At 36.4% G+C, this 26,267-nt stretch overlaps 1 protein-coding gene across 3 annotated transcripts in view; it reads left to right on the forward strand.

Moving 5' to 3' along the window:
* The window catches only part of LOC103026877 (protein unc-13 homolog C), a 365,017-nt gene that overhangs the window by 19,190 nt on the left and 319,560 nt on the right, over nt 1–26,267 (forward strand). For all 3 annotated transcript variants that reach the window (XM_049483498.1, XM_049483499.1, XM_049483500.1), the window contains exons 3-5: nt 9,407–9,429; nt 14,258–14,307; nt 23,498–23,576. In XM_049483498.1, coding sequence (XP_049339455.1) covers nt 9,407–9,429; nt 14,258–14,307; nt 23,498–23,576 — 152 coding nt within the window. The remainder of the gene's footprint in view (nt 1–9,406; nt 9,430–14,257; nt 14,308–23,497; nt 23,577–26,267) is intronic.

Consider the following 26,267-nt stretch of genomic DNA (forward strand, 5'->3'; position numbering starts at 1 on the left):
TGACTGGATTAGGGCTGCTTAATATATGCGCAATAGTCACATTGCAAGAGTTGCCATGTCACCTAAGGCAATTAAATCAAACACGTCATGTTGCAATGTTTTGATTCTTGACACATGAAGTAGATACACAGCGCTGTCTCTGTGTCTGAGTGAGTGACAGGCTGCTGCCTGAGAAGCTTGAGGGGGAGGGGGAGAGGGCTTGGGGCGTGGCCTCCACCCAAGTAAACACAGCGGCATACAGCCTGTCGAAAGCTGTGCACCTCAGTCCAGCACAGTTTTGCGAAAATATTTCCAGTTACAGCAGAATTCACACTTTTAATCTCAGAAAAATGCTCTTATTTACCTTTTAAAAAGCCATTTAAAGCACTGACTCAGCTCTCGATCGGTCTAGATCTCTGATGCGAGACAGTTTCTCTGATTTTGCTATTTATAGGTTTATGTTTGAGTAAAACGAACATTGTTATTATATTGTATAAACTACGAACAACATTTCTCCCAAATTCCAAATAAAAATATGGTCATTTAGAGCATTTATTTGCAGAAAATAAGAAATGGCTGAAATAACAAAAAAGATGCAGAGCTTTTAGACCTCAAATAATGCAAAGAAAACAAAATCATAAAGTTTTAAGAGTTCAGAAATCAATATTTGGTGGAATAACCCTGGTGGTTTTTAATCACAGTTTTTATGCATCTTGGCATCATGTTCTCCTCCACCAGTCTTACACACTGCTTTTGGATAACTTTATGCTGCTTTACTCCTGGTGCAAAAATTCAAACAGTCCAGCTTGGTGGTTTGATGGCTTGTGATCATCTTTCTGTCTTTTGATTATATTCCAGAGGTTTTCAATTTGGTAAAATCAAAGAAACACATAATTTTTTTTCAATATCATGCATCTCCCTAGACTGGATAATGATTTGTTTAAGCCAAGGCAATGAGTAGCTATTTGCATTAGAGTTGCACATCACAAATATGCCTTTTTATATTTCCTGAGCTGCTCCAAAAAAAAAAAAAAAATAATCAAAAAATCATTTTACATTAGCATTGACACCTGGTCATTCAGAAAGTCCTTTTCCTTCTGAAAACATGTTTACTTGAATTTAAATGTGAAGGGAAGGCAGCATCTGTGCTGAGCTTACACATCTGAGAGAAAACGGCTTCTCTGTTGACATGCACTTAAACAGCACCCGCGTCTGCTAAATGTGTTCATTATTTTTGGCGTTTCCTTTGCGGAGGGAGAGGGACCGGGCACCCCGGTGACTCTGCGTCTCCTCGTTTTTGCATCAGCTGTGCCTATTAATTATTTTAATGAGCCCTTGTGTGTCATCCGAAGCTGGAAGGGTCCCAGTTTAAATTTGAATAAGATTAATGCTAATCTCTGCAGCTCGGAAAGCATTGATGTCTTCACTGGCGAGAGCAAGAGAGAGTCCAGAGCCTCGGAAGTTAGTGGCGCTATTGGATGCCATTTTTCCATGCTTATTTTCTCTTGCGGCAGCTAATTAGGAAAGGAAAGCGATGCATCTCATGCACAAGTGGACAAGGAAAGCAGAAGGGAGTGAGAGAGAGAGAGAGAGAGAGAAAGAGACTAAATTGTTTATTGTAAGCTGTTGTGGCCGTAGTCCATCATTCCACGTGTGTAAGCCTGTAGTAAAAGCCTGCCTGCATGTTTTAAAAGGCTTTCGCTGCAAGTCTCAGAAGATTTGTTCTCCCTGCCAAGCCAATCTTCACTTCACTTCCAGCCGCTACTGTATTCAGATGCTAATTCACACTCCCAAGGGCATTCGCTAACCAGGTCAGCCTTGCTTAGAATATTTATTTCAGTCTCATTCTCAGGCTCTTGTGCGTTTCTGAAGAAGCGACCCAGCGGCCAGCCGCTCTTCTTCCTCCTCGTCCTCTTCACTTCACTTTCTCTGTCATGTTTTTTTTTTTTTTGTCCCCACAAGTGACCCCTTGTAGACCCCGTCATCTGCTTGCATCTATCTACAGTCAGGTGAAAAAAAACCCACAAACCTAGGGCTACTAGGTTATTTTATTTCAGTAATCCAGTTCAAAATGTGAAACTCATATATTATATAAAAGTATTAGACACAGAGTGATCTATTTTAAGCCTAGTTTTTTATTATTGTTGATGAATAATGATTTTGGCAGTGTGGGCAGTGTGCCAAGTCCTGCTGGAAAATGAAATCTACGTGAAAGTGGACCAACACAAGCAGATGACATGTCTCTACAAACCATCACTGATCATCAGTACATTTTAAAGCATTTTATTTGTAAATCAAGGGATCAGAGTCTGGAGGAAGAGTGGAGAGACACACAGTCCAAACTGCTTGAGGTCTAGTGTGAAGTTTCCACCAATCAGTGATGGTTTGAAGAGACATGTCATCTGCTGGTGTTTAAAAGTCTAAAGTCAGTGCAGTTTTGTTTTTCCACAAAATCTTACAGCACTTCATGCTTTCCTCTGCTACTGACAACTTTTATGGATTTCATTTTCCAGCAGGAAACTTGGCACACAAAGTACCAATTGGTCTCATATAACACTCTCATTTTCTGAGATACTGATTTTTGGGTTTTCAATTGCTGTAAGACATAATCATCAACAATAAAAGAAATAAACGCTTGAAATAGATCAATAGATCACTCTGTGTGTAATACATCTATATAATATGTGAATTACTGAAATAAAGTAACTTTCCAATGATATTCCAATTTTTTTTAAGATGCACTAGTATATCTTTTATGATATATGCGATATTACAAAAATATAAAATATTACAGGGATTGTTGATCCGATTTTCCCAGAAGTGGTAAAGCCATCCAATATGTCATAAAATGCATGTGTATCCAATATTGTACTAAAATTAATACTATTGAGGGCTGCAACTAATGATTATTTTAGCAAGCAACTGTAGGGCGGCAACAATTAGTCAATATAAGCAATCAACATTGATTATAAAAAATGTGTCGATTCCAAGTTTCAGTATGGACTAATCGTTAATTATGCTGAGGACGGAACACCAAAAATTACACATACACTATATTGCCAAAAGTATCTGATAATCTGCATTGAGTTGGGTGATATCAGGCTTGGATGAAGCTACTTAGTGAAATAAACCCATTCAATGAATCTCTCTACACTCTACTATTTATGAGCTAATCTGAAGCTGCATGAAGTTTGGAGGTCTGTGCATTTTATCCCTCAGAATTCGTTGAATAAGCTCTGTCTTTTTACATTGCCTACCTATTTTGTGCCTGAGTTGCTTTAGTTTCCTGTCTTTTCCCCTGTGTTATAATGTCACTGACAGTTGGCTAGTAGTGAGGAAATGTGTTGCACAGGTGGTATCACGGTACCACACTGGAGTTCACTGAGCTCCTGAGAGCTGAGACCTGTTCCTTCAGTAATGTTTATAGAAGCAGTCTGCATACTTGTGGCCATTGAAGTGATTAGAACCTGAGCTTAGTAACTTATTAACATATATTGTATTTAACCACTGAATATCAGAAATTTCTACTAGTAAACACCTTTTGTTCATTTAAAAAGCATTTAAATCCCTCGTTCAGCTGTTTCTTTTTATTTTTTTTTAAAGGAACACATAAACCCCTGACTTTAGCTAATTTAAAAAAGTCTTAAAAATGTGAGGGATAGTTTGGGAGGGGCACTGGGTGATGTATGGGTTTAGAGGCAGAGCTGACATTTTTTTATTTTTCTTGATTTGTCATTTAGTCAGCGATTATGGCCGCTATCTTCTCCATCTCTGCTTTATGAGGCACAAAACCTATAATGATGCGTGTTTTACCTCACCTGCTCAAGTCTGCAGACCTGTGAATATCACCATTCATCTGTCCAAAGTGTTGTTCTTTGTCTAGATGTGCTTTAGTAAATTTTAGTCTAGCCCTGTCATGTTTTTTAACAGCATGGGTTTTTATTTTACACTCCTCCCAAGCAAATCAAACTGGTTCAGTCTCTTTCTGGTGGTAGATGTTGTGTCTTGACACCAACTGTAACAAGAACTTGAACCTGTAGGTCCTGTGTTGCTGTTTTAGGATTGTTGGAAACTTCTTTAAGCTTCTTATGGTCCGCTCTTGGGCTAACCTGGCAAAAAAAAGCTTGGGCTGGTCAAGTTGGCAATTGTGTTAAATGTTCTCCACTTCACATGACTGTATATTTTCTTGTGTGGTCATCATACATTTGTCATACTGGAAGGTCTGTGAAAGCACTCGATCTGTATGTGAACACAAGTAGCACATTCTTACACAAGCCATAGAACATAAATACTCATTCCCAGCAAGTACATTAAGTGATCGCTGGCTCCTTTATTGCCGATTAACTGTGGGGTGTTTCGGCCCATTGGCTGCCAAAGCAGAGCGGTCGTGAATTGCTTTTAGATTGAGTTTCCGCTGCCAATTTAATTTGGTTTAATCACTCACTTTCCATCAGACTTACCAAAATGCATGGAGGCAATAATGTTGGCCATACCACTGTCCTGCCGCCTACAGTTTTATTTGTATCATATGTTGGTTGGCAGACACATTGATCACTCTGGACAAGTTGGTGACTCTTAGAAAATAGATATTTTGTGCAGGCAGGCCTGGATGGTTCCCCCTCATTCCAGCAGATTAGCACTTTGTTACTGATGATTTTACACAAAGTAATGCTCATTATTCAACGATGACAACAGTATCCTGGAGGCCTGGGAGCTTCGTTCAGAGACAGATTAACTGGGTTTATTCTTGAGATCACAGGGCGCCTCAAAAAAGACCTCAAAAAAGACAAAGAAAGGACAGGATTGGTACTGTGCTGTGAGGAAAAGAGGAGTTTGGCGTTTTTGTTTTGGGTTTAAATCTGATGTGCCATTTGGTGCGATTCTAAGTCAAGTCTTGAATCTCAGTTATTGGACGTAGGATTAGCATGGACGGAAGTGACGTGTCTCAACTGTTGTATATCATGCTGTTTTAAAGAATCTTCCAAGGAAGTTGTGGCATAGTTCTAAATCTATTAGTGAAGAGAGATATGGTCATCTTGTCTTCCTCACAGTACCCATCACTTTGTTGTCAATGACAAAAGAAAGAAGATTCTATAGCCCTATCCAGACATGATTAGTTTCTCAGGGAGTCCTGGGGTAATTTTTCTCTGTTATGGGGGTCCTCTGTTATTTTATTCCCTTCCAGAATGACCATGTTTGTGTTTTTTTCAAACGTCCTCTGAGAAAATTACTGGTTCAATTATCTACTGTTTTACTACTATGATTTTACTACTGTGATTTTAGTCCCAGCTGGTTGGACATCTCTGAGTTTAGTCACCTCACGTTTAATAAAATAGCTATTCGTCCAAGTCTCAAGTTGATTCAAAATCAACCTTTTGGGGCACATATTCAATCTCTAGTCTCTGGGGTGCAAGGAGAAGTTGATTCTTCGGTCTCTGTAGTAATTCTGTGTTTAATCTTTGTTTAAGTCAGTTCTGTGAGGCACAAATGTAGTTCTATGTGTCTGGAGTGCAAGTCTAAGTCCAGTCTCAAGTCTGTGGAGTCCAGTGTTTAGTCTGTAAGGTGTCAGTGTGAGTCTCAGAGTCTCATGTCTCTGCATTGCTACTTTCTAGTTAAGTTTAAGTGTCAAGGCTCTGGGGTGCCAGTTATAGTTGAGACTTGAGACTGTAGGGTGTAAGTCTGAGTTATATTTCAGGTCTCAGGGATGTGATTTCAAATTCAGTCTCATGTGTCTGGATTGCTAATCTAAGACCCTTGCTCTCTGAGGCACAAGTTTATTTTGAGTGTCTGAGCTCTGAGTTTAAATCTAGTCTTGTGTCTGTCAGGTGCAACTAAGTCAAGTCTCAGGTCTCTGGGAAGTCTTTGGACTGCAACTCTAAGTTTATTCTAGGTCAAATCTGTGGTGCGCAAATTAAGTTCTAAGTGTCTGAGGTGCAAGTTTAAGTCCGGTCTCAAGTCTGAGTCCAGTGTTGAATCTCTGGGGTGCGAGTTTCAGGTCTCAGGGATATGAGTTCAAGTTCAGTCTCATGTCTCTGGATTGCTTCTATAAGTTTCTTTCTAGTTGCTGGGGCAGAAGTTTAGATTTTGAGTCTATAGGGTGCCACTTTGAGTTAAGTTTCAGGTCTCTGGGATTTAAGTACAAGTCCAGTGTCAAGTCCCTAAACAAGGTAAATCTGTTTAGTGTAGAGTCTTTAGAGTGTGATTCCACGTCCAGTCTTAAGTGGATTCTTCAATCTGTGTGGTGCAAGCTATGGTCAAATTGTACATCTCTGAGGTGGAGGACAAGTTAGTCTGGGTCAAGTCTTTGGAGTGTCTGTCTGGGTCAGGTCTCTGGGGGATAAGTCTGGATAAGGTCTCTGGGGTGTCAGTCCAGGTCAAGACTCTGAGTTAACACTTTGTAACTAAAAATGTGTGTTTTTCATCTTCAGACTATAAATTGGTTCTCCATACTGTTTGTCTTAAGGCTCTAGTGATTGAGTATCAAATTTCTAGGCTGCAGGTCAAAATTCGAGTCTCTGGGGTACGAGTACAAGTCCCGTCTGACGTTTTTCTTTATTTCTTTGTTTAAATGAGTTTCTACATTGTAGATTAATATTAAAGACATGAAAACAATTAAGGGACAGTAAACATAGTTTTTGTCCTCTACATTAATGCCCTGATCTAAACCTAGTCAACTGAGATGGTGATTTGGGATGAGCTGGAGGAAAAACGACCAAGGAAAAATAACAAAAAAAATGGTAAAATGAACAATAATGAACTAAAATCATGAAAATCTAAAAAAAAAAGTAATACAAATTAAAATTAAAATAATAAGAAAAAGGATAAACTCTTCTTAAAGAGACTTTCTGATGGTGATTAGAAATGAAAAGTTTAAAATGATGAATTAATCAGAAAGAAATGATCTGATTTGATGAATGCTTATTGCAAAATAACTAATATATCAAGTAAATCTATAATTATATTTACATTTTAATAAAGACATCGACAGCTCTAGACTTCAAATAGCTTTTAAATGAAAGAATTCAGGACTTGTATTTCTCTGTATTTCTACGCTGAACGCCTGCCCTCGTTTTTTTTTTTTTTTTTCCTTTCTTTTCTTTGTATTGCTTTTAACACATGCTAACCAGCACTTGGATGCTGGTTAAATGGAACAATCTTTTCTAAGCCCAGACTTTTGCCCTGGAGATCGAACAGGTCATGGATTTAATGGGGTCAAGGACGATTTCTTTCTTTAAGCCGTGACTTCAGGAAGAGGCTGAATGAGTTTCAGACACGCTGGCACCACCGCTGAAATTCCTGGAGGGCCACGACGGTCACTGAAAAAACCTGAGAATATACCTTTTTGAATATAGTTTTATTTGTTATTGGTGTTGTTGATGGTGGTATTCAGCAGTTTATAAAGGCAAGGTTACCATTCAGTACTGAAGTTCAGATGAATGAGTCACTGAACGCGAGGAGGCTGTGATGTTTAATTCAGAGTTTAGTGCTTTTAGCTCGCATTGAAAGGTAACCTTTGGGTTGTGGTCATGGTGAAGAATGGAGCTGGTTAAACAGGAAGCAGCTAATCAATGCTCAGTCTGACCACGTTTTCACTGTCTTTACTTTATTGACCAGCTGGATTTATACCCGTCACTGCCAGGTCTGCTCTGTTTCCCCGGAGAATGATGAGCTTTTAGCTGTGGCTTTTGTCTCTTACTGTCTGTTGTCTCTACTGGGCTTTCTAGTTTTGAAGGCTGTTGGTTGGCATGTATCTTTCATAGCTCTGAATCTCAGGGGATCAGGATTTTTCCAGCTGCAGAGCTCTTTATGTACCTTTTGATCTGTAATATTACTAATAAAGCTATTCAGACTATGAAGCAACACATAAGAAATCATGTAGAAACTTAAAAGTGTTAAAAAACAACAACATAATATTCTGTAAAGAAGCAGTTAGGTGCTCCTATCTGGGAGCATTTTTTTCATGAAAAATGACTCAAACGAGAGGAAACATTCAAGGGCACGATAAATTGGACAACATTTTGATCAGATAAGTCACAAAATGCACTTTTCCTTTTTTTTTACCAAAATCACCAAAATACGCTGTATATCGTTTTGTTGAAAATTTTGACCATTCATGAAATCCTGTTTTTTCCATGAAAAATGACTTGAACGAGTGGAAAAATTTTGCTCAAATATGCCACAAAATGCACTTTTCAATTTTCACCAAAATCGCCAAAATTGGTAAGGACCAATGGCCCGATTCTAACTCAAGTCTTGAATCTCAGTTATTGGATGTAGGATTAGCATGGACGGAAGTGACGTGTCTCAAGAATCTTCCAAGGAAATTGTGGCATACTTCTAAATCTATTAGTGAAGAGACATATGGTCATCTTGTCTTCTTCACAGTACCCATCACTTTGTTGTCAATGACAGAAGAAAGAAGAGTCTATAGCCCTATCTGGACGGTATTAGTTTCTCAAGGGATCTTTTATCTCTTATGGGGGTCCTCTGTGATTTTATTCCCATTATTCCCTTGAGTCTTTGGGCCATTCATGAAACCCTGTTTTTTTTGGTGAAAAATGACTCAAACGAGTGGGAAAAAGCATGGGCATGGTAAATTGGACAGAACGTTGATCAGACATACCACAAAAAGCACTTTTCATTTTTCGCCAAATTTTGATAAAAAATGCGTAAGGACGCGATATGTCGTTTTGGTGAAAATTTTGACCATTCATGAAATCCTGATTTTTCCATGAAAAATGACTTAAACGAGTGGGAAAATGCATGGGCATGGTAAATTGGACCAAATTTTAATCAGATGTGCGACGAAAAAAAAACACTTTTAATTTTTCACCAAAATCGCCAAAATTTGTAAGGACAGTATGTATGTTGTTTTTTGGTTTTGTAAATTTCTACTATTGATGAAACCCTGTTTTTTCCATGAGAAATGACTTAAACGAGTGGGAAAATGCATCAAATAAATCTTTTTTTACCCATGGCTCCAACATGCATCCAGCTTAGGCTTTGCTTTGGTTAGCTTAGTACCCCACATTAGGAGGTAGAAACTGTACTTATGTGTGTAACAATGTCGACCCAACTAATCGATTATGAAATTAGTTGCCAACTGTTGGATAGGCCAAATGGAAATGCAATTAATTTAACTGAACAGGGCATCACAAAAGAACAACTTCAGTATTGTGTATGACTCAGTGTGTGTGTGTGTGTGTGTGTGTGTGATAGTGGGAAGGGGGTGTTTGTGATTAAACTGAATGAGCGTGTCTGGCTGGGTTTGTTTGGCCCTTTCCCATCAGGCATGAATCATTATAACAATGTGTAATCTGTGGCTATTTATAGATCAAGCCCTTTGGCGTTCACACTATGCCAGTTAATTTTGTTGTGTCTAATGATTTTTTTTTCTTCCTCTCTTCAATTTTTCCCCCCTACGCAGACAGCACGGCTTTGGACACACAGGTTTCTTCACTATTGTTTTGTCTTTGTGTGTCTTTGTGTGTGTGTGTGTGTGTGTATCCATGCTTGCATGCAGTGCATGTGTCTGTGTATTGTGTATTCTACATTTTATTACAGATTTAAGGCCCTTTTATTTCAATATGATGTGGAAAATACAGACAGAATTGCATAATTGAGAAATAAAAGTGAAATTCAGATATAAAGATAGAATTGAATGGATGTTAGAATGTTTATACAACTTTAGCTTCGTATTCATGAAGTTTTAAAAGTTTAAAATCAAAATTTCCATGCATCTCGGCATGTTCTCCTCCACCAGTCTTACACACTGCTTTTGGATGACTTTATGCTGCTTTACTCCTGGTGCAAAATCTCAAGTAGTTTAGCTTGGTTTGTTGGCTTGTGATCATCCATCTTCCTCTTGATTATATTCCAGAGGTTTTTAATTTGGTCTCTTATTTTTTTCTTATACATATAGTATATTTACTAAACCAAATAATAAAGTAAAAATAAAATAATAACACAAATGATTAGAAATGTTAAAATGCATCATAATGAACTAAGATCATAAAAAACTTTAATAAAAAAAAAGATTAGATGTGGCAAAACTGAAGACCAGAACAATGTACAAACATCATGCACACATCATATCAAACAGCACAACTTACCACATCTAACCAGCATGGTAACATCATTCTGAAATAATAAAAATAATAATTAATATGGTATATTTTAGCTGTTTATGTAAAAATGTATTAAAGTGTAGTTACTCTTTACTCTTTACATATCTGAGTAGCCTAGAGTCTCCTGAATATGATCTCTTGTCTGGGTGAGCATCTTCTATAATAATTCTAAAATAACTGTCATTTTTACAAAAGCTGCAGCTATAATAAATTGGTCTTATACAGTACATTTACAGCATCTGTTACTGACTGATGTTCATTAAACAGAGGATTTAAGTATATAAGCCAGTTATTCATCCTATTATACATTTGATTCTAAGCTAAAATTAAGTTAAATTGTATAGTTTAAAATACTTTGATGATGAATGTGATAAAATATGACTGATTTAATTAAAGTTTAATTAATAACTGTGCATGTAATTAATTAGATTTTTTAATCACCTGACAGCACTTCTGAAATATGACAAAAAAAAAAAACATTAAAGAAAGCAGAAAACAGAAAAAACAAATCAACACATTGAATAGGGCCATACAACAGTTTAAAATTATTATTTATGATAGGGATAGGTTCATATCTGCTCCATGAGAGTTTGAATAGACATATAGACTGACAGATGGATACATAGATAAACAAATTGTATACAAGCAGATACACACGCAGATAGACAGAAAGACTGACAGACAAATAGGTAGATCAACAGAGAGATTAGTAGGTAGACAGATAGAGACAAAAAAAAACAGATATACAGATAGATAAATAGGCAGAAAGACAGGCACACAGATGTATATACAGATAAACAGACAGATAAGTAGATAGCTAGTCAGACAGATGAATAAAAAGGCTAACACACAGACCTGTATACAGGGGAATAGGTAAACAGATAGACAGATAAGCAAATAAACGGATAGATAAATAGACAGACAGACAGACAAACAGACAGACAGACAGACAGGTAGATGGATTAATAGGCAAACAATAAAACAGGCAAATTCATAACTAGACACATGGTCAGACAGGTGGATAGGTAAATAGATAGATAGAGAGATGATTAAATAGGCAGATAGATAAGTAGACAGACAGGTGAGTGGATGGATAGATAGATATACAGATAAGTAGACAGACAAATTCATAAGTAAAAAGAAAGGCAAACAGGTGGGTAGATGGCTAGCTAGACAGACAGGTATGTAGATAGATAAGTAGATAGAAGACAGGCAAGCAGACATACAGTCAGACCAAAAAATTAATATAGATTATAATTTGTATTTAACAGATGTTCTGTGACTGCTGCAATAAGCATTTCATAACAGACAGACATCAGAGGACAGACACCCTAGCTTTAAGCCCAATATGTCTTACCCACACTCACACACACACACACACACACACACACACTGTGTCCCTCAGTTACAGACAGCAGCCTCTGTAAATCACAGTGACACTAACTAATTCCCCACGCTGTCCCCATGGTCATTCCTCCATGCAGTGTGTGTACGTGTGTGTGTGTGTGTGTGTGTTGGGGTGGGTGGCTCCCAGATATGTTGGAGTGTCCTGACCTGACCCCGCCTCGCTCTGTCCTGTGGCTGTGTGGTGTGATTGCTTGCTGAAATGAGATCTTTGTCTTCATTGGCTGAATATATATATATATATATATATATATATATATAGTTCTGGAAAAAAATAGGAATGAACATTGTTGTTTTATTCTATAAACTACAGACAACATTTCTCCCAAATTCCAAATAAAAATATTCTCATTTAGGGCGTTTATTTGCAGAAAATGAGAAATGGCTCAAATAACAAAAAAGATGCAGAGCTTTCAGATCTTAAATAACGCAAAGAAAACAAGTTCATTTTTTTTCAAGTTTTAAGAGTTTAGAAATCAATATATGGTGGAATAACCCTGGTTTTTAATCACAATTTTTATGCATCTTGGCATGTTGTGATCATCCATTTTCCTCTTCATTATATTCCAGAGGTTTTTAATTAGGTAAAATCAAGGAAAAACATCACTTTAAAGTCTCTTTTTTTCAGAGCTGTATAAATATATGATATTCAAGTGCGTGTTTGTGTTACTGTATAATAAGTGCATTCTTTTGCAGCTTTTCCATGTTTACTTGGTCATATGGAACATTTTCACAAGAATACAATGGGTTACATTAGTTAGGTAGCCAACATAAACTGATACAAAGCATTTCTTGAGTTAACTCAACTTAGCTTAGTCAAAATTGTTCCTAAGTTTGACCAACAGAACTTTTTGAGTTGGGTCTCAGAAGCATTAGTAAAAGAGCTGCAGTTGATATTGCTTAAACATTTGTACGCTTTTTTAAAGGAACTTATCTTACACCCTGCCCAAGGCATTTTACGATGCTTATAACTATCTTACACTGTCCCAACAATCTATTTTCATGCATGCAGTTTAAGTAAATATCTACACTAATTGGCATGGCGACCTTAAAGTGTGGTGTGTTTAGTTAAATTTCTGCTGTATTGTTATCTTGGCAGCGGGAAATACAAGTGTGCCACTGACTTATTAAAACCCTGACAATAGTCACCTGTCAGACGTCCATAGCTACCTTAGCAATACAGGTGCACCACGCCATGCACTCAAAAAACAATATTTACATCAATAATAAACAGAGTACAAAATAAAATAACTTTGCACTTCTCATAAACTACCTGCTCACACACCTTTACAGCAGGAACCAGCAAGACAGTTTTCTGTGCTGAGAAGCGCAGAAGCGCTGCGCCATTAAAATACCAATCCACCAAAGTCAGAGACACCTGGCTCCCAAAAGGAATGAAAAGTGAAAATCTGATTCTGATTCCGGTTTATTTCACATTATGCCCAAAACTCACGTTTTTCACACATTTCAAGCTGCGCAAGGCGGATTTTGTGCATCTTCAAAACCAAAGACCAATTAAGCTGCATGGTGCATGGTTGACAGCTCACCCATAGATCGCTAAAATAGGGTCCATATTCTGCCTCCTTCCACCTTAATCTGTTTACTGTTTATTCGGTTACTCTGCATTACATAGAACTTCCCCTATCAGATGTTAAATGGCAAAGGAAAAGGTGAAGATGGCAAATGTAGCAAATTGCAGTGTGAAATCAAAACTAATGGAACAAAGCTAACCAGACTTACCAGTCTAAAGTGATTTAAACCAGTTGCATTACTTCAGAGCTGCAAAACCATATACTATACATGTCTGTGTTCAAAAAAGAACAGAAAGGTACATTTTCTAAGAACTATGAATTTATGCAGTGCAGTTCATCAGCTTTTGAGTGGCACAACAGTCTAACTGCTGCTTATTAAGTGTGAGCAAATTTTAAGCTCAATCCAGAAAATGCACGCAATAATAATGCTAACATTTTTGCATATTGTGAACGATATTATTCCCTGAAATATTGTGCCATATTACTATATTTTTTCTGTTTTTAGCAAAAGAAAAATCCACACTGCTCTCATTTCCCATTATGTTCCATTATATATCTACTAGAGACAGATTATATCTGTCCAGTATCATTTATTTTACTTTAATCCTGGATATATGGAGATATTTGGAGTGCATTATTATTAGTATCATGACATTCTGGATCATTGACTTCTGTTACAAATTTGATACAATTATTGTATTTTTTAATAAGTTTAGGGGTGTGCCATATTATATCATATGCAATAATATATATTTTTTTCATTTTGTTGCAGTAGTGTATTATTGAAATATATATTTTTTTTAAGTCAGGGTTCAGTGTTTTGTCAAATCGTCAAGAGTATTGTTATCGCGAAAGTACCATGAAATATCATGATATTGTTATTTTAGGGTCATATCGCCCACCCCCACTGCCTATACAATATAACAATTCCAACTGAAGCACTTTTACTAATATATTGGGGCCTTAACTCAATGTGCATTGTTAACCAAAATGCTATGAAAAACTGTAACATTTAATTAGACAACATTTGCATTGATTTTAGTTGAGTTATCAGTTTATGTTGGCTTGACTTGACTTGTATTTTTTTTCTTTTTCTTTTTTTACAGTGTGAAAGTGTTATGTGGATGCTTGTTGCATGTGGGCTGTGATGCTGTAGATTTGTAGATTTCTAACATGAGTTTTAAAGTATTAAAGTGTCTTATCCTGTGTTTTTAGGGTCGTGGAGGAATCCTGGATCCGGCTAAGCTTGGCCTGAGTATAGGAGGGTAAGTAAAAGAGATATCTGTGTCAGTATCTTTACTCTGAACTGTAATTCAACCTGACTGTTCTGTTCTTGTGATTTATCCAAGGTTTATATTTATAATTGCAGGGCATTTGTGGTGGGACTACTTATGAAAAGAGCTCTTGAAAGAAAGTAGATTCTCTTGAATTAAGGCTGGCATTCATCACTCCTTTTCATGCTTACAGTACAGTATGGTCTGAGTTTTATTTTAAATGCAGAGCAAAGCAGGCAAAAATGTCATGGTCCATTTACTCATTGACTGCAGTTGGAGTTCATTAATGCACTGAGGCTATAAGTGTTTAGGTTCAATAGTGCATTAAAGTGATCATTTTAATAAAATTGAGGTTAAACACTGGACAGTGATGTGAATTATCAGAGTTGGAGCGAGACCTGATAGTGGGTGCCAGATGGATGAGCCATTGCATCTTCCAAGTTGTGAAGGCATTTAATGTTTTGCAGACTACAGTAGGGCTGCACGATATAGCGTTTAAGCATCGTCATCGACGTGCGATGTCACTCAAAGCAATTAAGTCAAAAACATCATGTTTCAGTGTTTTGATGCTTGACACAAGAAATAAATACACAGCGCTGTCTCTGTGTCTGTGTGAGTGGCGGGCTCCTGCTGCCTGCACAAGAAGCGTGAGGGGGAGGGGGGGAGCGATGGGGAGGGCAGGAGTAAAACACGAGGTAACCGCATGGCCTCCATCCACATGGTTGGGTAGGTGCTTGTAAACGCACGTTTCGAAAGCTGTGCACCTCAGTCCAGCACAGTTTTGCAGCTCATATATTTTTATTTACAGCTGAATTCACGCTTTTAATCCCAGAAAAACGCTCTGAATTACTGTTTAAAAAAGCCATTTAAATGCCTGAATAAAGGGTCTACTACTGTTGTTTTGCTGTTTTCCTCGGGTTTTGAGGACTTGGTCTTGATCGGTCCGGGCAAGTGAGTGTTTAATTGTTTAATATTACGATATATATTGGTGAAAAAAAGAACATTTGTAATTTTTTTTACAATATCATTCAGCTCTAGGCTACAGTGTAACATTTATACTAGAAATATGCCATACAGAAGGTATTACCACCAACAGTGGACAGCACAGCGCAGTATTTTGTGTTCTCTTCATGGTACAGGGCAAAAGTCATGGGACCCTATACTAGTTCCTGTTCTATGTCAGTATATTTTTAGTTCATACTGTCTGTGTAAATACGAGACATCCCAAGTTGCAAAAGTTAATTTCATGGAGGTACCCCCTGAGAAAAAAAATACATAAAAAATCGCGCTCACACCAAAGGATACCAAAAAGATTTATTGTTTTTTTTTTTTTACTTTTACCAGACATGGATATACTTTAGAGTAGTGAGAGGTGAAATGAGTCTTGATGGGAGCCATGATGCTCCTGAACGCATCCCATCCAGGAGGGAAAAGAACACTGCCCCCCTACACTAAAACCTGATTGGCTGACTCTTTTCAGAGATCAGGCCAAATAGAACACTCTCTGTTTTGCATGCACTTTATAAATATGCACACAAGGGGAGCGCCTTTCTCTCCCTCTCCCTCTCTTTCCCTCACGCGATTGGGGGAAAAAGTCTGTGTCGCCGAAATTCTGGGAGATTTTATCAGACTTGCGGGAGACATGGGAAGTCTGAAATAAACTACTGGTCAAAAGTTTAGAACATCCCCATTTTTTCCTTTATTTTTCCATTTAATCTCTTTAGGTCCAGTGAAAAAGGGCCTTTAAGTAAAACAGAAAAATAAATAAATACATTTAAAAAATAAATTAAAAAAACATAATTTCATTTTTCCAAAAACACAACAGTGCATCTTATGTATGGCTTATGTATGAATTCTATGAATTCTGTTAAGGAGCAGTAAAGCCACTCTGCTGAGGTGCAGCATTATAAGGGTGAGTTTTTAGTTTTTAAGTTTCTCCATCACTAAGGTTGGGTGCAGCAGCGTTATCGTTAGCATTAGCTGCTAACCGCAGTGCTATCTCTTTCGCTAATCAGAGGTGAGTATACCATATCCTAGCCTACGTGTTAAAACAAGCTATGTGTGACAAACCGCTAGCTGAAAGCGCCCTGGCTTACCGGAGCACTCAGAGTTCCTCAGTCTAGTGCTATCGGGTGGCATTTACATTCCCCTAGCTTTGTAGTAAGCGGCGAATGCTAATGCTGCTGCATCCAGCCTTAGTGCTGGAGACACTTCACTGAAAACTCACCATTAGACAAAATATTGTAAATCTAAGCTTACTGTAAATAAAGAGAAGCGGCTTTAATCACCCAACTAAAATAATAGAGTTTTCAGAAGAGAAATCTGTGTAGATTAAAATCTAGCGCTTGTTTGACTTTGAAAAAAAAAACATGGCGACACCCTTGCTCACTTCATACACCTCATGTATGAAAATAGACCAGAAAAATAGACATTCATTGATAGTGCCGCTTATAAACTGCTGTGCCTTATAGTCTATAAAATACAGTAAAAGCTTTGAGCTGTAATGCATGGCTGATGCACTGTTTGGGGGCATCAGTGGTCTCAGGGTTAAATAAACAGGCTTGGTATCAGCAGGTCGCTGGTTTGATCCCCTTTACTGGCAGGAAATGAGGGCAGTGGAGGGGTAAAGTGTTCTCTCAAGGTTTACGACTGAGCTAGCCTTAAGCAAGACACCAAAACCCCAATTGCTCCCTGGGTGCTGAGGTGGCAGCCCACCGCCCTGGGCAGACTGAGTGTGTGTGTGTGTGTGTGTGTGATAGTGTGTGTTAGTGTGTGTTCACAGGCAGGGAGGGGTTAAATGCAGAGGTTAAATGCTGTTCTACTGCTGTGAAATGAAAGCATGAAGCGTGATCTTAATCTATATAGTGCTCTGTTTCTGTAATAGCCTCTCTCTAAAGGATCATTCCATCGCTCATGTGCTGCATGTGCAAAATCTACACCACTGGGATTGAACTACGGTGCAGGAATATACTGTATACCGTACCATGATGCTGCTAGCTAGTTATTTAGCTAGCTTAATGCTAATTGTGTATTGTTTAAACTAGTCGTTTGCATTCAGAATAGCTTAGAACATAGCAAGAATTGCGATTTGAAGTTTCTCAACAAATCAGCAAAAAATACATTTTAAGTCATTTTTTATATGTAGTAACATACATTTTACATTTGTATTCACATTCCTTTAAAAGACAAATCATAGTTTAGCAGCTTCATATGTAAATACCCTGCTAAAACTCCAAATTTCAACTATTTATTAATGTACCGCTGGTTTAATACAGTATAATTTGGTCTATTCTTTTGTGGCCCATCCACACATATTGCAAAAGTCACAAGGTTATCCAAAAGATATCTGAAAAAAGTCATAACAAGCAGTGTAAATATTTCATTACTTACTCCATTACTAATTATTATCAATACAATTAATATTCAGTGCAGTGGTGTTCCCTACCTCTAACAGGTGATGGTTCAATTAGGATATTTCAATCGTTTTTCATAAAAAAAAAAAAAAAAAAAAACTTTTTAAATGGTTCCCAACTTTATTATTTTTGAAAGACCAAGATATAAAACAATAGTTTTACATAACATTTAAACATAACATTGCAGTTTTGTTTTAGGTTGGTTGCAAATATGTGAGATGAAACATTTCATATTATATGTTGATTTGCACGTTTTAACAGTTTTAACTCGCTCTTCCAGAAGGCTGCTTTTGAAGGTCCCCAAAATTAGTTTAGAACTGGGCAAAAAAGCTTTCTCCTATTTTGCACCGTGGTCTTGGAATAACCTTCAAAGCAAATTACATCTTAATGATTTGGTCTCCTTCAGTAATTTTAAAACTTTGTTAACAAATTCTGTGACAGAAACATGTAACTGTTATTCCTAAGCTGCATTTGTGTCTGATTTCGAAATTCTATGTAACTGGTTGTTTTTTGTCTATGTTGAATGCCCTTATGTGAACTGTCTGATTGTATTTTGTCTGTAACTGGAAATGGTGTGCCACCTTGGCCAGGTCTCCCTCGAAAAAGAGATATTAATCTCAATGGATTTCCTGGTTAAATAAAGGTTAAATAAAAATATGTTGATTTTAATAATTAAGACAAAAACTTTTAACTATTTTTCTAATCTTCAAACGTCAAGACCACAAAGTTAACAGTTTAACCCTAGATCAGAATATTTTGGTTTGTTTAACACTTTTTTAAGTTGATAAGTTGATAAATGATTCCTTATGTCTTCCTTCATAGTCTGAATGACTTTAGTATTCCTTTACAATATAGGAAAAAATAAATAAATAAATAAAAAAACATTGAATGAGAAAGTGTGTCCAAAATTTTGACTGGTTCTGTGTGTAGTTTACTAAATAAAAAGGAGGGAGGTAAATGAGATTCAGTCAGAAAAATGCATGTGTTATGATGACAGCATTTTTGAAAAGGTTTTATATAAGTTTTAAAAATGTCAAACTTAAAAAAAATTATGTGGACAGTAGACAAAACACACAAAAAAAAACATTCTGAATACGTTTGGATGAGCCCTTATATATGATCTTGCTTATAGTATCACAACATATTGCCAAGTTCATAATGGATTTAATTTTTCATTATAGTTTAATTTTAATTAGTTTCCTCTTTAGCTTTTTTTTTTTTCCATTTCAGTTAGTTTGAAATAGTTTTTAGAGTGGGTTTGCTAGTTTTTATTTTTTATTAGTGCTTAGTTTTAGTTTGATTTTATTCATTCTAGTATTAGTTTTACATTCAAAAAAGTGTTATGTAATAAAACTCAACAAACGAAACCTTTAAAAAATATCTAATATTCAGTTACTTTTGAGTTAAAATAACACGATTGCTGCTCTGTTTGTAGCTACTGTGTTTTTGTTTGTAAGAGCTGCATCGTTGCTAGGTTACCTGTACGTGGCGGAGTAATACAGTACATTGAGAGCTTCGGTTACAGTGCATTACCGGCTGATAATGTCACTCAAAGAACACCTCTCAGCAAATCACATTGCAGGGTCGGAACTAACTGTGGTATAATGAATCATAACCCCTTGTATCGTAATGTACAGTATTGTATCACCAGCTCCTTGCCTATAAACAGCTTTATTATTGTAGAAGCTGCATTTTCAACACATTTGTGTCTTAAGTACTTAAGGAATGTATTGTCTATATTATGGTCTAAATGCTTTATATAATCTAATCATTTTGCCTTAATCCCTTACTGAACTTCAGCTCAGAAAAAGGGCATTAGTTTGAAGCCTGTGTCTTTGGTGTCTTAACGCGTGACTGTCCGTGGGGTATTAATGCTTCAGAAGGCATTTCTCGTTAGCAGCATCAGAGTGGCTTGATGACTGTGTCATGCTGCTTGAGTGAGTGTGTGTGTGTGTGTGTGTGTGTGTGTAAGTGTGTGTGTGTGAGTGTGTATGCATGAGACCATATCCAGGCCTGAGGATATGGCAATGGGGTTTTAAGGGCTTAATTGGCCTGCGATAGTTCAGTGCTCATGTGTGTCCCTTCGGTCCAGTGCGGTGTACAGTGAGTGTGTGAGAGAGTCTTATAGGTGACCTGAGCTGGCCTGTACCTCTGCACTGACAGCTCGGGGTCCTCTGATACCTCAGTGCGAGGCGGAGCCTGAGAGTCCCATTTATCACTGACACACACACTCTCACACACACACACACACACACTGAGACATGCATCAAAAACACTGCATTTTATAGTGATACGCTTAAAAGGTCCACATCATGGAAATACAATATTTTTCACTTTTCACTAAATATGAATATAAAAAGACTCTGTCCATGTATTGATCACCATCATATTTTTTACACTATTTGGCACACTTAAAACTTTTACATTTTTAAAAAATATATCATCAGTGCATCTTATAAATCCGGTGCTCCTTATGTATGAATTCTATCAGTCAGGTTTAAGGAGCTGAAGTACAGAGTTATACAGGAGTTTCAGTAAAGTATCTCCAGCACCAAGGCTTGTTGTGTTGCCTACTGCTAACCTCAGTTAGAACTGCTGGAGCAGCATTAGTATTACCCGTTAACCATGTTAGCTCTTTCACCTTTCAGAGTTTGAGTAATATTGAACCGTGTTAAAACAAGCTATGTGCAACGAACCGCTAGCTAATATCATCCTGGCTTACCGGAACATTCAGAGTTCCTCAGTGTAGAGCTGTCGAGTGGCATTGGTGGAAATCTGGAAATTTAAGCTTACTTTAAATAAACAGAAGCACTTTACTCACCCAAATAAACAGTGTTCAGGAGAGAAGTCTGTCTAGATTAACATCCAGCACTAGTTTGATTTGAAAATGTTTTTATTTTTTTGTAAAGATACAAAAGATACAATTTTGTTTACTTATCTTAGCTTAGCTTTATAGGTCTCACCACCCAGAGGAGAGATCTGCTGAATTAGATGGGAAACGTGGCAACACCCCTGTTCCTTACTAGTGTTGCATAATGCGCCTTATAATCCGGTGTGCCTTCTGTATGAAAATAGACCAGAAAATAGACGTTTATTGATATTGTGTCTTATTATCTATAATCTATAGTACAGTTCATAGGTTTAGCCCCTACAACCAATGAAATATAAATTACAATACTCTGTTCTTTATAACTAACAGAAAGAGATGTTCCAACCAGATCCAGTGACTCCGGGATCAGGCCAATCCAGGCATTTTTTTAATGAATTAGAAGTAGTCAAATTTAATCCTTTTAAATACAAAGGATTGTTTTCAGTACCATCTGGGTCAATAATAAGGCACCATTACTGGACATTATTGTCCAGCTGGCAGCCCTGAGAAAAGTTATCAGATGGTAAATTAAAGAGTTATTATTTGTAGTCTGCAGTGTAGAACTATTTTCACACTGTAAGGTGCACCAGATTATAAGGCACATTAAGCAACACTAGTAAGGATGTTGCCATGTTTCCCTTCTAAAGGGGAAGCTGGGGGGAGCCTAGATAAACAAAACTGTAATTCTAAAAAAAAAAAAACATTTTCTTTCAAAGTCAAACAAGCGCTGGATGTTAATCTACACAGATTTATCTCCTGTAAACAGTTTATTTGGGTGAGTAAAGCTCTTGCGTTTATTTGCAGTTAGGGTAAGAAGGGTGAGATTTAAGTTTCTCCAGCACTAAGGCCGGGTGCAGCAGCATTAGCATTAGCCTCTAACCGCAGCGCTAGCGGGATGCCAATGCTGTCTAATGAAACATCATTTTATTATGTTTCTAAATTACATCATTCTCTTTTATTTTAAAAAGCAGAGACTGTTTCTCGTTCACTGATATAGTCCCATAAAGCTATATTTCATCAGGTGCTGTTGTATGAATTATAAAACACGAGGCAGGTGAATAATTGATCATTTTTCACAGTGAGACTCTAATGAAGTCTTTGTAGAGGCGGTATGAATCTCTGCCTTCTCTCTTCAGAATCTTAAACATCGTAAAACAGCAGCTGGTAGAGGAACGTTCAGCAGTGAAAACACTGTGGTGGTCTGGCTGTAAAACGCTAATGCTGGCTCTTTCTGTTGCTTGAAAGGTCGTAGTTCAATGCTCAGATTCTTATTTTTTATATCTTAGTTATCATATCGTATGCAATAATAACATTTAATTTTCATTTTGTTGTAGTAGTGTTTTTTTTTTATAATTTTTATAATTCAGTGTTTTGTCATATCACCAGGAGTATCGTTATCCCAAAAGTACCATGAAATATTGTGATATTATTTTACGGCCATATCGCCCACCCCTAGTTTTTCCTATTATTTGTAAAATAGGGAAACGCTAACATGCTAATCCTTTTAGTACGACGTAGTTAAATATCAATCATATAGCACATACTGTACACAATTTTAATTGACATTTCTTGATCCTGTGCTCCCTGTAGAGCCATCCCTAATGGACGTGCTTTACACATGCATTTCTGGACAAGCTGAGAGAAACAGAACTGTCCCTGTAAAAAAAAAAGCATGTGTATTAATTGCATTTTTGACTCAAACTTCGTAGCTGTTTTCCCTAATACAAGTCAGTAAAGCATCAAGTATCTTGATATCTGTTGTTTTCCTTACTCAAAAAGTGTTCCAAATAAAATACATGCTTGATAAATAAAATTCCCTCATTTTTCCATGATATGACCCCTTAAAAATGTCTATAACTCTGCAGATATTCCTCCAGATGAGTGCTTTTTAGCTGCCTAAATAGAAAACTAATCAGAACCAACATTCAGAATCTTTAAATTAATCTTAATCAAGTGGGTTCTTTTTTTAATTGTTTGCATTGAAGTGCTGTTTCCTTAAAAAAACATACTAAGGTATGTATTTAACATGCTTCATTTATTTTAATTTAATTTATGTTTATGTTTTAATTTATGTAGACTTCTATTTAAATTTGTAAATAATATATCTTACATTAAACAATAAAACAGTAAAGAAAGTAACAGACTTGTGGATATTCCACCAGCACCTGTGTCTATCAGTCATCTCCCAGCTCCGGACTACAGAATTGCCCAGAATGCACCACCCACTGACATTCACTCATTAACTCTTATTTACTCACATGATTGATTACATGACAGCTCCCAGACCACAATCACCAGAATACTGAGTAAATTCACCTGTTACACTTACTATATAAACCTCTTCACTTCACACACACACACACACACACACCCTGCCGAGTATGTGATTGGTTCTGTCCATCATTATGAAGCGTGTCTCTTTGTCCATGTCAATGTTTATTTATTGATTGTTAATTGCTGATTGCCTTGTCTGGTTTGGATACTTCTTTGTATGTTTCCTGCCTTTTTTTTTTTTTGGTTCTGACTCTTCATGTTGTTGACCACGATTTTGAATAAGTTTAAAATAATTTCACTTTTTTCTTCTGTAAAATGTTAAAAATATTTTATTTAGAGCTGAAAAATTCTTTCCAAAGCTTCCACTTTAATTATGACTGCAAGACAATATGAGCTCCAGGCATCTTTTGTGAACAATATGCCTTGTGTTATATTCTTATCTCATATTCCTTGCACTCATCTTTCTCTCTCTCTCTCTCTCTCTCTCTCTCTCTCTCTCTCTCTCTGTCTGAGTGTTGTTTGCCAGTCCTGTAAATCACTCTGGATCTTTTTTAGCTGGGTAATGTCTTACAGCGCACAGTATTATTACGATATTAATAGTCCCCAAATCTGTCTGCTTCTCCAGGGCTGGCAGCATTCTTTACGGCATTGACAGCATGCCAGATTTACGGCGGAAGCGGACCGTGCCTATCGTCAGGGACCTGGTGAGTTTTCTGCTCCAGATAGGTTGTGTGTGATTGTTGCCAGGTGTGTTAGAAGCCCCCCTACAGTCTGCAGAGTGGATGAACAATTTTATGTTCATAAAGTTTCAAAAATCAATATTTGGTGGAATAACCCTGATGGTTTATAATCACAGTTTTCATGCATCTCGGCATCATGTTCTCCTCCACCAGTCTTACACACTGCTTTTGGATAACTTTATGCTGCTTTACTCCTGGTGCAAAAATTCAAGCAGTTCAGCTTGGTTTGATGGTTTGTAATCATCCATCTTCCAAACTGGTTAAATTAAAGAAAGTCATAATTTTAAGTGGTGTCTTATGTTTTTTTCCAGAGCTGTATATAGTTTGGGGATGCCATGTCCTCTTTAAAAAAAATAAAAAATAAAATAAAATAAAATTGTGTCTGTTATTAGTCATTTAATGCAGAAAATGCTGATAAATGACTGAATAAAAACTGGACACTCTCAGAATAATCACAAAATTAAAATCCATTATTGTGGAGAAAACATAACCTTTCCTTCCAACCCCAAATCTACCTTCACACAGCAGGTAAAAATAGCCCAAATTTTATCTTGTTCATCATACTATTGCAAATTCCAATTCAGACAGCTTTCGTATGTGCTATTATAAAAAAAAAAAATAAAAAAAAAACAATAAAGTGAAGGAAAAATGGACAACAGCAACAAGAAAGGTTTTAGCGGTGGGATATTTAGGTAAAAGATGTCAATATATGTAAAAATATGTGATGTCTCTGTTTAAGCTAAATTAGCAGGCCCACATTGCAATTGCTCTGTGTTTAAATATATAAAAAATATACTAAAGAAATGAAAAGCTTAAAGACAAAGTTTAAAATAAGCAGTCTTGTGAATCCAGCTGTTAGCCAGTAAAACTATTTGAATAGCTTCGATGATGCAGAAGAAGAAGGTGAAACCGAAACTTCACGTGAAGCCTTGCTCTTTTGCACATGCACTTACGTTTAGGAGTGTAAACTGTTCAGACAAATAACAGATAAATGTATGGTTCACATTTAATGTATATCACATTTATATAGATATATACACAATTGTTTTCCTATTCTTTGAAGTCTTTTATTTACATTTGAGTCTTTTTTATATTAATATATAAATATATAAAAAATATATAATAATATGTTTTTATATAAATAATAAATACATGGTGTCCCCAGGCTTTGGATGGAACGTGGAGAGATATTCTTTCTCAAGCTCCATTTCATTTTATTAGTTTTTTTTTTTTCTCATATAACAGAATTAAAGGTCAAACAAAAAAATAAAAAAATAAAGGCAGGAAAGGAATCAGCTGCCTTAAGAAATAGCAGGATACTGAAGGAGAACATAAGTATCGAGTGAAGAGCAAATTTAAACTGAATGTTTTAGAGCTTAGATGAGTGTGAGAATGTGGCTCATAATTATAATAATCATAATTAATGTTAGATGCTAAAAAGTGGATTTGAACATCTTGAGGGTTTTAATTAATAGATTTTTTTTTTATTTATAGAGTTTTTTGTCCATTTTATTTAGGGATAATTGTCGAGTGTTAGACTCAAGAGTCCAGAATTAAAGAAGAAGCACCACTAACTAGGGGGCGCTAAACTTTGAAACAGGGGTTTTATTCAGACATTCAATTGCATTCAGTGATTTACCAGGTAATTGTATATTTCTTGGAAAAACTGTGTAAAAAATGTGGATTTTTTGACTATTTTATTGTTGTTGTTGTGTATGGTCTTGTTTTGACTGTTTTGACTTGTTTTGACTGTGTTGACATCAGGCTGGAACCAGAACCCTGGCATTTGTTTTGTGCTTTTAGCACGCTAATATTAGCTAACTTTCCATAAAAAAAAAAAAAAAACATAAACGTAAATAGAGGTATAATTGGATATTGGTGAAATCACAGAGCCATGCCCACAATCACAGTAAAATGGGAGTAAAAAGCTAACAGACAGAAACTTAGCCTGAAGGTATCCTGTAATTAGCTAGCTAGTTAGCTGTTAACAATAAATTAAACTAGTGAAGCGACTACTAGTGTAGGTGTCTTGCGAACATATACAATTTTATAAGGCCCAGAAAAGTAACTTGATCATTGGGAAAGGGAAGAATGGGAACGAGGAAAATAATGCAAAAAAAAAGGGTTTAAAGCTGTGACCAGTCCAGTTAGATAAATATATTTGAAACTCAAAACCAATTTATCAGGAGACAAATTAAATTGTATTGATTGTATACAGTTGGTTAAAATGCAAGGCATATAACAATATTAGCTAGATTTGTTTCTAAAGTTATACTGGGGTGTCTAGTCTCTCTGTAAGTTATATTGTAAATGTGTCCATCAGCATCTGCAGATACAGCTCTGAAGAAAAAAAAGAGACCTCTCCATTTTCTGAATTAGTTTCTGTGATTTTGCTATTTATAGGTTTATGGTTGAGTAAAATTATTAACATTGTTTTATTCTATAAACTACGGACAACATTTCTCCCAAATTCCAAATAAAAATATTTATATTTTATAACATTAATTTGCAGAAAATGAGAAATGGCTAAAAAAAAAAAAAAAAAAAAAAAGATGCAGAGCTTTCAGAGCTCAAATAATGCAAAGAAAACAAGTTCATATTCATAAAATTTTAAGAGTTCAGAAATCATTATTTGGTGGAATAACCCTGGTGGTT

Source organism: Astyanax mexicanus, chromosome 9 (genome assembly GCF_023375975.1).
Source record: "Astyanax mexicanus isolate ESR-SI-001 chromosome 9, AstMex3_surface, whole genome shotgun sequence".
In the NCBI taxonomy this organism is placed as follows: Eukaryota; Metazoa; Chordata; class Actinopteri; order Characiformes; family Acestrorhamphidae; genus Astyanax; species Astyanax mexicanus.